At 42.5% G+C, this 18559-nt stretch overlaps 1 protein-coding gene and 1 long non-coding RNA gene across 3 annotated transcripts in view; both read left to right on the forward strand.

Moving 5' to 3' along the window:
* Positions 1 to 18481, forward strand: part of LOC309656220 (cell death regulator Aven-like) — a 192332-nt gene extending 173851 nt beyond the window's left edge. The window contains exons 3-6 of the mRNA XM_082452456.1: positions 8044 to 8114; positions 13862 to 13957; positions 16820 to 17180; positions 17976 to 18481. Coding sequence (XP_082308582.1) covers positions 8044 to 8114; positions 13862 to 13957; positions 16820 to 17180; positions 17976 to 18091 — 644 coding nt within the window. The 3' untranslated portion in view covers positions 18092 to 18481. The remainder of the gene's footprint in view (positions 1 to 8043; positions 8115 to 13861; positions 13958 to 16819; positions 17181 to 17975) is intronic.
* LOC309656284 overlaps positions 1 to 18559 on the forward strand; it is a 374358-nt gene that overhangs the window by 281306 nt on the left and 74493 nt on the right. The window lies entirely within an intron of this gene.

Genomic DNA, 18559 nt, shown 5'->3' on the forward strand with positions numbered 1-18559 from the left:
GAACCTCGGCTGCCAGTGTCCTTATCCCCACGGTGAAACAGAGCCACCACTCGCCTCTGCAGGAGACCCCCCAGCACCAGCAGGTAGGTCTGGTTCAGTCTCCCCCAGGGTCACTGCTCCTTCCCCTGGGTCCCGATGCACACATTACTTTGTGTGTGCCCTCCAAGAGTGGGGTCTCTGTTTCCCCCAGTCCTGTCAAAGTCCTGCAATCAATTCCCACTAGGCTTCAAGGCCTGATTCTCTAGGAATTCCTCCTCCCGTAGCTGGACCCCCAGGTTTGGAAGCCTGACGTGGGGCTCCGAACCTTCACTCCAGTGGGTGGACTTCTGTGGTATAAGTGTTCGCCAGTCTGTGAGTCACCCACCCAGCAGTTATGGGATTTGATTTTACTCTGATTGCGCCCCTCCTACCGTCTCACTGTGGCTTGTCCTCTGTCCTTGGACGTGGGGTATCCTCCTTGGTGAAGTCCAGGGTCTTCCTGTCAATGATTGTCCAGCAGCCAGTTTTGATTCTGGTGCTCTCGCAAGAGGGAGTGAGAGCACGTCCTTCTACTCCGCCATCTTGGTTCCAGATTTACTTTTGACAATATACAGGCATTCTCATTTCTCACCACTCTCTGCTGTTAGATTGTTCCTGCAGTCACTGTACCATCCTACACATTCATGATACTAAATAGATGGTAGCTTGGCTGAGGTAGGTAGAGGAGCACAATACTCTTTGGCTAGTTCTACCAGAATAGTCGAGGGTAATGGTGCCCCTCACAATTAAATTTGTCCTCTCTAAGAGTAACTAGTTAAAGACTGGGTAATAGGCTAGGTGAAGACTTATCTCCTCATTAACTGCTAGACTTGGAGATTTGTTTGATGATCATGAGTTTCATTGAAGGAATCCCCCAAATTGAAGCGTTGTGCACTGCTTTTTTTCCCATATTCTTTTCCATTATGGTTTATTACGAGATGTTGAAAATAGTTCCCTGTGCTGTGCAATAGGACCTTGTTGTTTATTTTATATATAATAGTTTGTATCTGCTAATCCCAAACTCCTAATTTATCCTCTCCCAGCCTTTCCTCTTTGGTAACCACAAGTCTGTTCGCTAGGTCTGAGTCTGTTTCTGTTTTGTAAATAAGTTTATTTGTATCAATTTTTTAAGAGTCCACATATAAGTGATATCATATGGTATTTGTCTTTCTCTGTCTGACTTACTTCACTTAGTATGATCATCTCTAGGTCCATCTATGTTGCTGCAAATGACATTATTTCATTCTTTTTTATGGCTGAGTAATATTCCATTGTATATTTTATGTGTGTGTATACACACATACACACACACACACACACACACACACACACACACACCACATCTTCTTTATCCATTTATCTGTCAGTGGACATTTAGGTTGCTTCCATATCTTGGCTATTGTACATAGTGCTGCTGTGAACATTGAGGTGTATGTATCTTTTTGAATTAGAGTTTTCTCCAGATGTGTGCCGAGGAGTGGGACTACTGGATCATATGGCAACTCTACTTTTAGTTTTGTAAGGAACCTCCATACTGTTCTCCATAGTGGCTGTACCAAGTTACATTCCCACCAACAGTGTAGGAGGGTTCCCTTTTCTCCACACCCTCTCCAGCATTTATTATTTGTAGACTTTTTAATCATGGCCATTCTGACTGGTGTCAGGTGATATCTCATTGTAGTTTTGATTTGCATTTCTCTAATAATTAGCAATGTTGAACATCTTTTCATGTGCATTGTGCACTGCTCAAAACATTCTTTCTGATTATTTTCAGAAGCATACTTAAGATCACATATATCTAACTTTCTAATATTTTTGCTGCTTTATACAATGAGTTGATTGAAAAAAATCCATCATTAATTTTGGCTCCAGAAATGTGGCAGTAGAGCAATGTTGTTGACTTTCAAGATATACAGAATTGTTTCAATATCACCTGTATCTCAGCTTTCATTGCATGTACACCAACTTCAGCTTTGTTGGAATAGAATGACATGGGACTTTTTATTATGTAGGAAAAATGTGAACTCTCAAGGTACATTAGTTTTGTTCAAATCCTCCCCCCCCCCTTTTTTTTTAGCAGATTCTAATGAATAAATTACTTCTTAATAAATAATCATTGGATTTAGCAGGCCTGCTATTTTTGTATTCTTATCTGCAAAGTATTATATTATGGGATTTTGTAGCTGTTGTTCAAGCAGCCTATTTAATAGGCACTAGCTCTTCTCCATCTTGTTTGAGGATATGGTATAAGTACACAGCAAGGCAGTTCCACAGCCTCTTATACATCATGAAATTAGTCTTTGGCTGAAGGAGGAGGAAAGTGTTATACTCCTTTTATGCTTTCTGGTCCTGTTCATTACACTGTGCTATAATTACTTTCTGAACACACAGCTGGTGAGTGTGACCAAAACTTTGAATGCTTATGACTTGTAAGACACATTTCACCATGTTTGTTGCATTGTCAACAATAGTTGGCTTTCCCTGTTCTTCACTGGGTTCCATTCTATACTTCTTCATTCTGATTCATTCTGTTAGTGTGAGAGACAGGAACTCTCTCAGCCAGAGAATAAAGCAGTAGCAGAATTGAATGCATTGTGAATGCACCACGCTGTCTTATTTAAAGGAAGTCTCCAATTGTTCCTGCACGTCCAAATGTCTGATGTACAAGATATAGGAGTAGCATGTTTACTAATACCACCATTGTTCTGTACATGTCTCAGTATAAGAAGAGAATTTTGGTAACATGTTTTCCAGGAGTACTCTTGATTCTAGGAGTCATAATTTTGACAAGTCTGGACACACTTTCATCTTCAATGAGAGGATTAGAGAGGTTGGCATTCTTTAATAGTCATTTAACCAGCTTATTTTTCAAAATTAGCCCCTATGTACTTTATTAGGATTTTTAAATTGTGTTGTTTTGGAGTTTGACTACTATAAACAAAATGTGCTTAGAGTACCTTATTTTTCTCAAACATTTTCTTCTTTTCTTTGTATTTTTTATGTGAATACTTTATTTTGTATCAATCAAGAATGACTTCATGGTCAGAAAGAGAAAGACAATTACCATATGATATCACTTGTGTGGAATCTAAAATATGATACAGATGAATTCATTTATAAAACAGAAACATTCACAGACATAGAAAACAAACTTATGGGGACTTCCCTGGTGGCATAGTGGATAAGAATCTGCCTGCCAATGCAGGGGACACGGGTTTGATCCCTGGTCTGGGAAGATCCCACATGCTGCGGATCAACTAAGCCCGTGCGCCACAAATGCTGAGCCTGTGCTCTAGAGCCCGCAAACCACAACTACTGAGCCCACGTGCCACAACTACTGAAGCTCGCGTGCCTAGAGCCCATGCTCCGCAACAAGAAAAGCCACCGCAATGAGAAGCCCGTGCACCACAACAAAGAGTAGCCCCTGATCACTGCAACTAGAGAAGGCCCGCGCACAGCAACGAAGACCCAGCACGGCCAAAAATAAATAAATAAATAAATAAATTTATAAAAACAAACAAACAAAAAGAAAACAAACTTATGGTTACCAAAGGGGAAGGGGGCGGGGGAGGGATAAATTAGGAGTTTGGGATTAGCAGATACCAACAATTATATATACAAAATAGATAAAAAATAAGGTCCTACTGTATAGCACAGGGAACTATATTCAATATCCTGTAATAAACCATAATGGAAAAGGAAAAAAAAAAATGACTTCATGGATGTCATTGTGATTTTATAGTTTTTCCTAGTTTTGAAAATTTTACATTGCAAATCATAAGATCCGGGTCTGATAACTGGATTTTTTTCTATTGTCTCTTTTTTAAAAAATTATTTTTATTTTATATTGGGCTATAGTTGATTTACAATGTTGTGTTATTTTCAGATGTACAGCAAAGTGATTCACTTATACATATTCATATATATATATATGTATATATATATATATATATATATACACATATATATATATATATATATATATATTCTTTTTCAAATTCTTTTCCCATTTAGGTTATTACAGAATATTGAGCAGAATTCCCTGTGCTATATAGTAGGTCCTTGTTAGTTATCTATTTTTAATATAGTAGTGTTTATATGTCAATCCCAAACTCCCAGTTTATCCTTCCCCCCAACCCTCGACCCTTTGGTAACCATAAGTTTGTTTTCTAAGTCTGTGAGTCTGTTTCTGTTCTGTAAATAAGTTCATTTGTATCATTTTTTTTTTAGATTCTGCATATAAGCAATATCATATAATATTTGTCTTTCTCTGTCTGACTTCACATAGTATGATAATCTCTAGGTCCATCCATGTTGCTGCAAACATCATATTTCATTCTTTTTAATGGCTGAGTAATATTCCATTGTATATATGTACTATATCTTCTTTATCCATTCATCTGTCACTGGACTTTAGGGGCCTCCATGTCTTGGCCATTGTAAACAGCGCTGCAGTGAACATTGGGGTGCATGTATCTTTTTGAATTACGGTTTTCTCTGGATATATGCCCAGGAGTGGGATTGCTGGATCATATGGCAACTCTATTTTTAATTTTTTTTAAATTAATTTTTATTGGAGTATAATTGCTTTACAATGTTGTGTTAGTTTCTGCTGTAAGGAAAAGTGAATCAGCTATACATATACATATATCCCCTCTTTTTTGGATTTCCTTCCCATTTAGATCACCACAGAGCACTGAGTAGAGTTCCCTGAGCTATACGGTAGATTCTCATTAGTTATCTATTTTATACACAGTATCAATAGTGTATATACGTCAATCCCAATCTCCCAGTTCATCCCACCCCCACCCTTGATATCCATGTTTGTTCTCTAAGTCCGTGTCTCTATTTCTGCTTTGCAAATAAGATCATCTATACCATTTTTCTAGATTCCACATACATGCGTTAATATATGATATTTGTTTTTCTTTCTGACTTTGCTCTGTATGACAGTCTCTAGGCGCATCCACGTCTCTACAAATGACCCAGTTTTGTTCCTTTTTATGGCTAATATTCCATTGTATATATGTGCCACATCTTCTCTATCCATTCCTCTGTTGATGGACATTTAGGTTACTTCCATGTCCTGGCTGTTGTAAATAGTGCTGCAATGAACATTGGGGCGCCATGTGTCTTTTTGAATTACGGTTTTCTCTGGGTATATGCCCAGTAGTGGGATTGCTGGGTTATATGGTAATTCTATTCTTAGTCTTTTAAGGAACCCGCATACTGTTCTCTGTAGTGGCTGCACCAAGTTACATTCCCACCAGTAGGGTAGGAGGGTTTCCTTTTCTCCACACCCTCTCCAGCATTTATTGTTTATAGGCATTTTGATGATGGCCATTCTGACTGGTGTGAGGTGATATCTCATTGTAGTTTTGATTTGCATTTCTCTAATAATTAGCAATGTTGAGCATCTTTTCATGTGCTTTTTGGCCATCTGTATGTCTTCTTTGGAGAAATGTCTATTTAGGTCTTCTGCCCATTTTTTGATTGGGTTTTGTTTGTTTGTTTTCCCCTCTCTCTTAGTTTTCTGTCATCTTGGTCTCATCTCCTGATACATCTGATGGTTTTAAATGAATTTTAAATGAATTTTGGATACTGTGTATCCAAAATATAGTAGAGATAATTCTAGGTTATTGATAATGTCATTTTCCTCCAAAAAGGATTAACTTTTGCTTCTTTCAGTCAGAATGAGAGATTGAGCTGATTCACTGCTTTGCCTCAGACTTTGTAAAGCCGTCCTAGTCCTCCTTGATCCTTCCTTCTAAGATGTAGTCCTCAGGGGTCTCACCCGAAAGTCTTGATTGTCTAGGACTCTTCCTCACCCATGGGCCATGAACTCCATTTTTGCCCACCCAGTACCATAAGACTAGCAGAAGCTCTCTGCAGCTCCACAACGTCCTGGTTGTTACTTTATGCTCAGTTTTTCAGTCTCTCAGCACCACCTTGGAAACTTAACAAATGCCTCAAAGGGAAAAGTAGCTCTAAATGCTAGACTTACCTCCTTGTGCTTCTCTTCAATCTGGGACCATTGTCCCTCACACCCTGACTGTCTTGGTAGCTCTCTAGTGTCTTCAGATAGATTTTTTTTTTTTTTTTCTTTTGCAGGGAATGAGGGGGAGGCAGTGTTCCTAGTTGTTTAGTGCAAGAGAATAGGTTTGCAACAAACTATTTAACCACTGTTGGAATTTTACCTGTATTTGAAGTGGAATATTCAGGTATTAAAAATAAATACATAGAGCATGCCTTGTTTGTATTACTGTTATCTTGTACTGATTACATATTATAGGATCTATGTAATCATAGGATCATTCTTAATATAGAAGTTCAGGAATGCCAAAAATAACACTATTGAGTAAGGCATTCAGCTGTTCGACCAAGTTTAAAAAATCTACCAGATTGATTTTTAATTTATTCACGATTTATTTCATATATATATTAGCTGCTGGCATTTCTTATTCTCACCCCTTTTCCTGTTTTCCTACTAGGTGGTTTTGTTCTGCTTGATTTGCAAAAGCTCTCTTTGTATGTAAGAGACAGGCTCTTTGCCTATATGTGCTACAAATGTTTATCACCAGCAAATATGGTTTGTATGACTGCTACATTTTAGGAGTTTTTTAAAGGTTTTTTGTAGCCTTTCAATTGTCCTTTTAAAATATTAATATTGCACAAATATTTATAAAGTACCCACATATAATCACAATACACTTATACATCCACATGCACAGACAAGACATTATTAATTATATTATTCAGGTTCTTTATATCATAATTTTTGAGGGATCAAGTTGATTTGCCAATGACTAATGGTAGTGATTTTACCCTTTCTCATGATAAAGAGTGATGTTCTTGGTCTTTTTTACCTAGAATTTGATCTTGTCAAGTGTTAAAATGTTATGATCCATGCGTTTTGGAAATGCTGGGGGTATGGTTTAGATTCTGATTTTATCTTTATCTCTTTAATTCAGAATTCTTCACTTCTTTTCCCCCTCTTTTAAGTTAGAAGTAAAGAATGGATTCTATGGCTAAATAACCTGAGAGATATCATAGGAGGAGAAAGTGGGCCTGTACCTGAGTCTTAAAGTATAAATAGGACATGAATGGGTAGAAGTATGTGGGCCTTCCAGACAAGGGAGAAGGATTAAAAAAGAAATAAGGATAGGGTAGAAAATGAAGTACGTTCAGAATGTGAAAAGAGGCTGACTTGGGAGCACGAAGCCAAGAAATAGGAAGCAAATGTGGGTTAATGAGGTAGGATCACATTCTGGAGGATCCTGAAAGCTAGGTGGAAAAATAATTATTTATAAATTGGCTATTCTTAATGCAAATAACCAGATAAGTACATATTTACAAAATAAGCTTTGTGTCGAAGCTCGCTGTACGGAATCATCTGTCAAGCTTGTTTATCTTGATTCATTTTCCTTTATTCCAAGAGCTCAGAGCAGTGCACCATGATTCACATTAACTAATCTAATGCACATTCTTTGAGTTTTATTTTGTATCTGACATTCTAACCAGGTGATTTTTAGAGTGATGGTTGAGATTGGTAATAACCTCGCCTCAAAGAGATATTTTAAGTCTGTCATATTGTGGATCAGTTGAGAACTGCTTTCCTTCATTTCTGTTTTTCTCCTTCCTTTTCTGCTGTGCCCACCCCCAAAATCATAAATATGTTTCCTTGCATACATTAAGCAGATGAGATGAAAATATGCTAAATATGGGGAGATGGCCATGGTCTGCAGGCCTGGACTGTTCAGTTGTCTCTCAAGAAGCATGTAGGATGGTGGCTTATTGAGAGTTGAATGAAGCAATGAATACAGTTGCCAATAGTATTTTCAAGTACCCACTAGGCACAGGTGATGTGGAAAGATGCGGAAGCCAGGACCTTCTTTTGAATGATATCACTGAGTTTGGGATGGTCAGCTCTTCAGAAACAGCACTTTTACTCCCAAAGGGAAATTGAGAGAACTGAGTGTTCTCCTTTAGCTTTGACATAAAATTGTATGTTTTTTCTATTCCCAGGGGACTCCTTCTCACAGTTCCGGTTTGCCGAGGAGAAAGAGTGGGATAGTGAAGCTTCGTGCCCCAAACAGGTAAGGTGAAGCTCTGTCTGTAATGTGGATTGGCTCTTCTCAGGGCTGAAGACCAGCACCTTTCACATTGTTGTTGAAATGGAGACTTCACATAGAGAAGAGTCTAGTAATTCATGTACAGTTCAGCCTCAGTTACCTAAATTGCTCAGAAAGTTTTCAGGGAGCTTAAATTATACAGGCTCTTGGAGCTGGAGTTGATCTTTATACCTGGCCATCTATGTGAACTACTTATATAGCTCATATATGACTATAGTTCATATAGACTGGGTTGCAGGGCTGAAAGTTTATAGTCACGATTTTGAGTGGATTACTTTGCCATTTGGCCTTCCTTCTTTTCCCTTTCTGTGAAAATTCATCTTAGGCTTGAGAATTAATTTTTTTCTCCCACAGTTTTTGGTGTTAGGTAAGAAAATCCTTAACTTTATAGTTTTAAATAACTCTTCTTCTATAATTAGGAGAATAAAGCTGTAAAATAAGAACAAGTAGCATAGAAGTCTTTCAGTGAATCCATAACACCCACACACTTTATTTGCTTTGTATTCCTGCCATATTTTCTTCCCAAGGAGTTTTGATGATTCTCCAGGCAGGATTTCACTGAATCTTTCCGTACGAGAGACGACAGGTATTCTCTCCCTTTTTAAAATGCACAGAGAATGAGTAAGTGCTGGCGTGGCATATGCTTCCAACTCCGGGGCTGGAGCATACTATCTGATACAGTGATCAGACAAGCCTGCCCACAGCTTCAGACAGGAGAGCGAGCAGCAGACCTGACGGGTAAAGGGCGGGACCTTCCTCCCCATTCCGCTGTCAGCTCAGTACACACACAGTAGGTGGCTCACACCCCCAGGTGAGCTGGCATCACGTTCAGTTGTTTGGGATGGACATTGACTTAAAGGCTGAGGGGAGGGAAGTGACTTGTAAAATGACTTCCTGTCACTGTACAAAGAGTATGTTTTATAATATAGAAAAATTTGGGAATTAAAAATATTTGCTTTTGCTTGGGTCTGTTTGGGCATGTACCTGAGTATGGTTTAGAATTCTAGGACAAGTTGTAAACAGACGAACGCAGATCATGAAGGAATTCAGTGAAAGCCAAACAACTCACATTTCAACTCCTTTGAACCATGTTGGCTATCAGAGAACATTTTGTTATCCTGAGAGTTACAGATAATTCTAAGGTTCTTCATTTATCAAAACACATGTTCTTTATTAGATATTTTATTAGATGGAGCTTATTGGAAGATGAATGAGACAGAGACTATGCTTGTTCATCGCCCGAGGCCCCTTACCTTAGCACAGTGGCTGACACATAGTAGATGATTGGTAAATATTTACGTGATAAATGAAAAAGAATGCAACATAAAATAAGTGGTATAATAAATGAATGAACATAATACTGTGGAAGAAAGCTGCTTTGGGCTGGAAGTGATTGAGAGTAGGAGCATGGGATAAAGATCATTTGAATGGGCCTTGGTGGATGAGTATGGTTCTGGTAGGTTCTGTCTGGGGAACAACAGGAGAATGATGAGGAGATCTGAAAGACCAGGGCTGCTCAGAGTCGGGGGCATAGCTGGAGTGGAGCTGGAGTGTGGATTCTCAGAAGAGGCGGCTTCCAGGGTGGGTCTGGGCCACTTAGTACCAGTGCTTTGGTCTTCATTTTTATCTAGGGGCAGTTTAGCCTGTGGGTCAGAGCATAGACTTCAGAGACGCAAACCTGAGCGTAAATCCGAGTTCTCATCTGTAAAATGGAACTAATAGTAAAATGTAACTCAGAGCTGTCATGAGGATTATATTAGATTATAAATAAAAGTCCTGTGCAGTTCCTGACATAGAGGAAACACTCAAAATTAGCTCTTATTACTACTGTTACTTGTTAGCAAAAGTTTTGTTTAGCAAGAAAATGGAAATGGCTAGACTGGACCTCCGCAATATTGGGAAGGAGGGACTGAGGAGGTCAGAGGCTGGAGGCTGGGAGAGCAGGTAGGAGGATATTACATTGGGTGAACGGGAGGGGACGTGGGCCGACAGCATGGGCCGTGAGAGGGAAGACGGTTCACTGGCAGATGGGACTGCAGCGGAGGACGTGGTAGATTGCGTCACGGGCCAGACATGAGACATGAGGACAAGAAAGACGCGCAGGGGCGCTAAGCTTCCCAGCACGCTGATGAGGTGAGCAGTGATGACTGATGGAGCAAGAGAAGGCAAGCTTGATTGTGTGCATCTTGAGTTGAGGTATTAGTAGGACACATCCCAAACTGAATTCATCACTTCGCCATCGGCACTGTTTTGTGTCCCACATCTCTCCTCACTCGGTTCTCTTTATTTCTGCTTACTTGAGAGAGAAAAAGAAGAGAAGAATCTATCTGTCTGTCTATCTACCTGTCTGTCTGTCTGTCTATCTGTCTGTCTATCTATCTATCATTCGTTCCTCATGTGCTCCCCTGTCCCCAGCACAGCCAGTGACATGAGGCAGTCAGGAGTTTGCCAGTGGGTCCTGGCGGAGGCCCCAAAGGGCACCCTGATGGGAGAGGGCCCAGTGCTGTCTGTGTGACTTGCGTTCGTGTCTCTGTGGCTCACATGCAGGGTGAGGGGAACGTGGCCTGGCCGTCAGGGTCCCTGCTTCGGCCGTGTTGGCCCCATTACCACAGGGGAGTTGGTCCCTTCAATCCATGAGTGGGGTTTTCAGCCCTGTCCTTTGGACAGTGTGGGGACATGTGAGGAGGGAATGGGTGGGAAGAGAACTGAGGGTGAAAAAAATAGGTCCATTATTTTTTGAAAATCATCTGAAGCTTTTTTTTCATTCCATTTTTCAGTTGTGTTGACTAGTGACTTATTTAGTCAGCAGAGCTTCCTCAAGCAACCACTGAGCACTGGGTGGCACGCCATGGTCCCTGAGTGCGTGGCTCTTAAGGGAACAGACACTCAGGCCCACCCCTGAGAGCGCAGTTCTGAATGAGGCCTGACGCTCTGTCCATGGAAAGCGCCCCAGCTTTCTCTAAAGTGTCACTTGATCTGGGCACTTCCACTGTAAAGTGTCCCCGTGGTCCCTGAGTCCCTAAATGAATGTGGGCAGTGAGTGCTGTAGCTCTTGAGGAAGGTGCAATGGTCTGATCAGAGGCTGTAAGTGGAGTTTCTAGTAGGTTCGTTCCTCACCAAATGGTGTACCTTTACACAGACACTGAGACTCGGAGTCTGATTGGGTTCCTGGACAGGGAGGAACCTTCCGGAATAGATTCTCACCACCGAGTCTGTGCACACACTGATGGCGGAGAAGTGGGGTGGAGGGACTTTGTTCTAACAGTCAAGGCTGGCCTCCTGCTCCCAGCCTCCGAGTCTGCAGGAGAGGAGGCACTGGGGTGGCCAGGCTGCGTGCTCCAACTGTGAGTGACTGTCAGGGTTGGCCAGGTGGAGGTGGGGATGGGGCTCTCTGGGCAGAGATGACCCACCAGTTACTTACAACATGGAGCAAAAAAGCTAATTCATGGTGGTTATTCCAATTAAATCTATTTTCAAATTCACACTTTACTATTACAAGCAATTCACTTCAGCTCCCTTTATATCTAAGGCCTTCAGCTTTAGCCCTTTAGGGGACAAACTGGTGACAAAGAAGGGGAAGTCTTCTTACATGGTGGTGTTCGATGGTCGGTTCTAGGCTCTAGGACTGCTGCAGGGAGACGAGGAGAAATCACTGTGCTGGGCTGAAGTGTCTTGAGGTCCTTATGGAGGCGGTGCCCTGTCACCTGGGCCTTGGATGGTGGGTGGGAATTGGAGACGTGGGGAACAGAGACACTCCAGCAGCTGAAGGGCCATCACTTGGGACTCAGCACATAAGCACAGCCTGGCCATTCCCTGGATCTCACAGATTCTTCATTGTTAACGATATACCTTGTAGCCATGTCACACATGATGCAAAAGAGGGGAGGAAGTTTGGGTACTTCTAGCTGGACCCCAGCATGTCTCAGTGGTCCTTCTCTAGAGAGCTGAGACAGCAGCAGGTGAATGGTTGGCAGGCATCGTGGATGGAAAGTTCTCGCTCTTTTATAGGCTGAAAGCAGGGGGTCTACCCGGGTGACTTTGCAGACACCTTGGCAGTGGGAAGGGTGAGATTTCCAGTTTGTAATGTGGCGACTTACTCGTGGGTTAAGCATTCAGGATCACACTTTTCTAGTGCTTTGAGAGGTCTTCTCCAAACTTCGAAACAAAGACTGGCCATGCTGGTCTTGATCAAGCACTTGATGTGCTGAGTGCAGGACCGAGGCAAGACCTGCGCATGTAGTGCATTTCCCACTCTCCTGCTTTGTTATCCTCCGTCCTGCTCCCTAAATACTCTGTGTTTTTAGATGTAAGTTCCTTTTTTTCCAGGGTGAGGGGCCACATCTGCTGCTGCCAACCTTGCTTACCTTAGAGCTAGCCATCTCCGGAAACTTTCAGAAGGGCAGTTGAAAAGCTATATTGCTTCTTTTGATCCCTGTGTACTGCTGTTGGGAGGCTCAGGGGTTTGAGTGGGTCTGGATTTAGTGTTGGCGCTCTACTTGAGAGCACCAGGAGTGACTCCCCACCTCCAGTCATTATAAACCCATCTACCCAAGACATCCTTACAGTGGAATCGAGATTAGACTCCATGACCCCTGGGTGTTCTTCTCTGACTTGAAATCAGTGATTGCAGCGTAAGTCATGGTTCTACCTGGGTCTGTGATAGCCCTTGGTAGACAAGGTGGTCCGCGGTGTCTGCCTCTAATGTGGCAGCCACCTTGTAGTTTTTCCCTCTCTTGGGTGGCCAGGGCACCTAGAAGCAGCTGTTAGGGGTCATGCGATAACCTGGAACGTTTTCTCAGATACGGTCAATTTGTGAGGGCATTGCCTGGATGGGATTTTGCGTCTATGCACGGAAAGGGAGTTCAAGGGACTTTTAGTGTTGGCCTCACACAAAGTGCTGCCAGCTGGAGGGTAAGTTTCCATTCTCTGCTTTCTGGTTGGAAGAGAGAGAAGCGTATACCTCATGGGCTTCTTTGGCCGTGACTGTCATCCCCATCTGACCGGTGAGATAGCTCTTCCCTGCTCTCCTGAAGGCCAGCCATCTGAGTCTGGGGGAGATGTCCAGTTAGATTTCATTAAGTGCTTTGAATTTTTTTCAGTAATTCCAAGAGCATCCACAGGTTCCAGGTTTCCATGCAGTTTTTTTTTTTTTTAATAAATTTATTTATCTTGGTTTTGTTCAGTCTTCGTTGCTGTGCGTGGGCTTTCTCTAGTTGCGGCGAGCGGGGGCTACTCTTCGTCGTGATGCGCGGGCTTCTCATTGCGGTGGTTTCTTTTGTTGCGGAGCACGGGCTTTAGGCACGCGGGCTAAGTAGTTGTGGCGCACAGGCTTAGTTGCTCCGCGGCATGCGGGATCTTCCCGGACCAGGGCTCGAACCCATGTCCCCTGTATTGGCAGGCGGATTCTTAGCCACTGCACCACCAGGGAAGTCCCTCCATGCAGTCTTGATATGAGGTGATCACCACCCTGCTGCTGCTCTGGCAGCCTGAGCTGTGGCTCAAGAAGGCGGTTTTGGTTTTGCTTATTATCTTAATTCAGAGATGGTAGAAATTAGAACCATATCAAGTGTGATTTATGATCTAATTACTCCCAGCTAAAAGTAATAGATGATTTCTTTACAGTTACTACCATCATCCTGTGCTCTTTTATTTCTGAAAGGTCATATGTAATCATCTTGATCACTAACCTATCTTTTTTTTTTAATATATAGAATTCAGCATTTTATGTGGATTGTGAGTCATTGGTTCGAGCCCTTCAAGAACTACCTCTCTCACTCCGACTCAATGTTGCTGCTGAATTGGTCCAGGTAAAAACCCTGACAGCATCCTGAGGCTGGTATGAATTAGGGCAGGAGAAGAAGAATGAAAAATATCCCCCTGCAGGATGTTTCAGACTCAGCTTTTCCTTTCATCAAGCTGAGCGTTTTGTATCAGGTAGAATTTCGTAAAGTTTCGAGGGAGAATGAAATACTTTCTAAAGGTTTTGTTTTGTTTTGTTTTGTTTTCATTTTATATTTGAAACATTTTAAAGGATCAAATGTAATAGAATTGAATGAAATGTAAAAGTATAGAGTCTGGCTTGTATTGTACTCAAAATGTGTATGTGCCAGGCTTTGTGTTAGGCACTAAGGTTACAGTGGTGAACAGACAGGCACGGTTCCTGCCCTCATGGAGCTTAATCTATTGGGAAAGATGGGTATTAATCAAGTTATCAAATTATAAGTCCTGTGAAGGGGAAGTACAGTATGCTGTGAGAATATGTAATAGTGAACCTGATCGACTTTGGTGTGATTAGGAATGGCTTTCCTGAAGGAAGTGACAGATAAGCCGAGATCCAAAGTATACGAACATTTGAGTTGGGATTTAAAGAAGAGTGACCCAATCAGATCTGCATAAACAGCTGTGCTAATAATAATAACAGTAACAAAGAACATTCTGGCTGCAGAATGGAGAGAGGACTGTACTGGGGTTCTGTGTTTAGGGTCAATCTGTGCATGCACACCCATGCAAAAGTGGAGTGGATGAGGGGATGCAAATTAGGAGGCCGCTGCACGGTTCAGGTGAGTAATACTGTAGCTTGCACCAGGCTAATGAGGGTAGAGATGGCAGGGAACTGGACTTTACCAAGAGGTGTATTACAGAAGTAAAATTAACAGGACTTGGTGAAATACTGGAAATGGAGAGGGAGCAGGGAAAGAATTTTCTAGGTTTTCCAGCCTGTGCAACTCAGTGGTGGCTAGTATCAGGAAGGGTGAGGCTTGGACATTATGGGTTTGTGTTTCTGAGATGTCAAAGTGAAAATATTAGTCCATTGGATATAGAAATGTATAGTTCAGAATCAAGGGTTGGAAATACAAAATTGGGAGATATCAGTGTAAGGTAGCTAAGAGAGGAGCCATTGAATTGGCTAAGAGAGGAGGGGCCCAAGGGCTATACCAGAAGGAACTTTGAAATTTAATTGTGGCTAGATTGGATTTTGTTAAAAAGTGAAACCCTGGGCAGTACTAGTTGTAAATAGACTGCCAGCAACTAAAATGATCAGTGTTGTTCTGCAGCTGGATGTGATACTAACTAAGCCTGAGCATAGGCAGGCATCAGTGGGTATCCACCCAGTTGTCTCTGTGGCACTTACGTCAAACTTAGGGCAGCAAGTAGAATTCAGGGCTGGAGGACACTTAGGGGCAGAGAAGTAGAGAGGATAGCATTTGCCTCTGATGGGGAATCACCCTGGGACTTCTTTAGGAGCGTTTGGGGGTATTGGGGCTTGTCTTAGTGATTGGGTGGGCGCTCCTCTTCCTCTGGCTGTCCAGAGATGGTCAAAGTCCTGACATACTTGGTTTGATCCCACACAATGAGGAGTGGTTAACAGAACACATCAGGGAAACATTGACATGAAGGTGATGGGGGCCCCAGGATTGAGGAGAGAAACGGGAAGTGTTGTGAGCATTTGAAAGTGAAGGATGATGTTGTCAGAGGCAGGCCTCAGAGGAAAGATATAAAATAATGGTACTTTTGTAAATAGTAACTTTTGACTATCTAGCCAGGTTTTCAAATACCAACCCCTCCCATGAGGTAGAGCAGTTATTCTCAACTGTGTTTGCATGTTAGACTCACCTGGGGAGTTAACAGACAAACAAAAACAATGCCAGACAGCCAGTGCAGACCAGCTGAATGATTCCAGGATTAGAATAGGGGACCACATCCCATATTCGCCCCGCACACTGACAACGCTGGATGAATATTTAAGTTCACGTGTAAAGCCATACGGTCTTAAAAGCCCTAAGGAGTTATTAGCAAACTGGATCTGCTCAGGATGCTTAATTGTACAAATAAGGGGACAACACCTCCAATAGCAGCTGACGCTCCTTCTGAACCTACCCACTGATGCCAGGCTGGTCACCACAGGCCTCCCTCCAGAACTGTGGTTCCCAGCCTTCCTCTACATTACAGTCACCTGGGGGGAGGGTTTAACTTTATTAAATTATAGCATATAGAGAAGTGCATGCGTAAGTCTTTACAACCATGGAATCAGCATCCAGATCAAGAATCAGAACGCTGCCACCACCCAGAACCTCCCCCCACCCCCCGAGGCAATACTTCCCTAAAACCCCTATCCTGACTTCTCATACTCAAGATTAGTTTTGCCTGTTTGGGGAGTTTTTACAAATGTAATCAAATGGAATGTTTTCTTTCCTGTCTGGCAGTTTTTACTCAAATAATGTTACTAACGGTCATTCTTTTCTTCTTGGTGAATTTGTTCCTTCATCTCCTATATTTGTGCATTTTAGTACAGTGAACAGATCCGACTTGCTAATTACTTCTCGGTGACTTTTACAAATGTTTGCCTCGTCGCAGGCTTAAGTATACATTCACATAGACCTACAGGACTGTCCATTCTCAGGCTGGTGACAGGAATGCACAGCCCTTTTGATTTCAGCTCTGAGCAGATTGGCACATGGCTGAGGTGGGCACGGTAGGGAGGTCTCCCACACTTACCCCTGCAGCAGTAAGAGGGGTGCTGGCAGGACCTGGATGGAGACACTTTGTGACCTTCCTGTCTGAATTGAGTTTCCTACTCCACAAAGTCTGATGGCTTCCTTTGCTTTAATTTCTGCTTAAGCAAATACGGCAGGACTCACATTAACTCAGATATTGTGCTTCTCTTTCAGACTGCCCTTCCTTTAGAGCTTCCTCAGGTGAAACCAAAGAGAAGTAATGATGGCAGGGGACTAGGGATGCAGTTAAAGGGGCCTTTGGGGCCTGGAGGAAAGGGGTCCATCTCTGAGCTGAAATCTGCTGCCGCTGGCTGCCCCATGTACCTGGGTAAAGACAGCCTAGGACTGGGCCCTGCCAAGGGTTCTCAGAACCCTGCTTCCCCACTGCAGTCGGCAGCAGACGATTTGGAAGAAGAACTAGATCTGCTGCTTAATTTAGATGCGTCTGTAAAAGAGAGAGGTGACATCTTAGCAGACCAGACAGCTCAGGACCTGGAATCTGAGAAAGATGAGGAGGTGGCCCAAGAAGAAACAGGTATGGTTTTCATTTTATTCCCCATCCATCTTCTCGATTCTGGTGTTTTTCTGAGAATAGCTTCACCTCTGTCACATCCCTACACATCTTCATCAGTGTCTGACATCGATCTGGCCTTGTCCACTGACATCTATTTCTGTGCTCACATCTCTGCTTCCCCCTGAGCTGACCTTTCTGACAACGTTGCTCTCACTCGATATACTGGGCTTCCAAAGCTGCTACCTGCCTGATTGCAATCGTAAACCCGGGGCTGCAAATTGAACTCGTGCTGTAAAAGGCATTTCGATACTCACGGCCTCAGCTGTGCAGCAGCAGACCTTTTAATCGACTGTCTGAACAGGCCTGTTGACCAGTTCTTTGTGCTTCTTGCTTGCTATTTCGATCTTGTTTTTTATTGTTTTAACAAAAGAAGACTTCCTCATTTGTGCATGTTCTGTTAGATGGTGGGCCATCTGACAGGGAGAGGCCTAGTGACTGCCCCGTCCATACACTGCATTCAGGACCCTTTAATGGCTTTAGTTTCCAGGAAACTAAGCTGTTAGTCTTTTTAAAAAACTAGTGAACTGTGAACTTCGCATCCAAATAAATAGAAGAGCAAATCTCTACTCCATTTATGAATTTGTTTAGGTATTATTGGATCTTCTTACGGAGTAGGAAAATAATAGAACATTTCCCCTTATCGTGAGCAAAGTAATAATTTGGCTGATTTCCAGCATGGATCAAACCCCAGGGAAGCGTTAACCCTCGATTCTGGCACTAACGTGAAGTTGTTAACGTTGCTTTTATTTTTTTTAGATCCTGCAAAACTGTCTGCGTTGGAAGAAAAGAACGTGGCATCTGAGCAACCAAGTATATCCAGAAATGTTACTGAGGAAGAGCTTGAAGATTGGTTGGACAGCATGATTTCCTAAACACGATGAAAGAAAAAAAAAAAAAAAAAAGAAAGAAAATGAAAAGTGCCTGAAGCCAATTTTGGTTGCCTTGTAAGGGAAGGCAGGCCCAAGGCTGTCCTTCCAGAACAGCTGGTTTACAAGTACAGCCCGAGCCCGTGTGGCTGTCACGCTTAGCAGTAGACGCCTACCTCCCCCATGTTCAACAAATCCGAAATGAAACAGTAAGAGGCTCGCTGCATTTGTTCTCTGGCTTAGTAATTGAATAGATTTCTTAAGGGCAGGAGATGTTACGGCCCTTGTGTCCAGTTTCTTCCTCTCAATTTTTACAGCATAGCAGGTGCTGCTGATGAAGAGAGCTAAGCAACCAGGCATGCATTTGGCCAAAATAAACAAACGCTGGTCTGTGGATTTTTTTTTCCTTTCGTTCTTGTGCGGGAGCCGTGGGCCGTTTGTTAGTCGCCTGTCCCTTTTCACAGCCTCACAGGG

The sequence above is a fragment of the Balaenoptera physalus genome (genome assembly GCF_965194825.1).
Source record: "Balaenoptera physalus genome assembly, chromosome: 2".
NCBI lineage: Eukaryota > Metazoa > Chordata > Mammalia > Artiodactyla > Balaenopteridae > Balaenoptera > Balaenoptera physalus.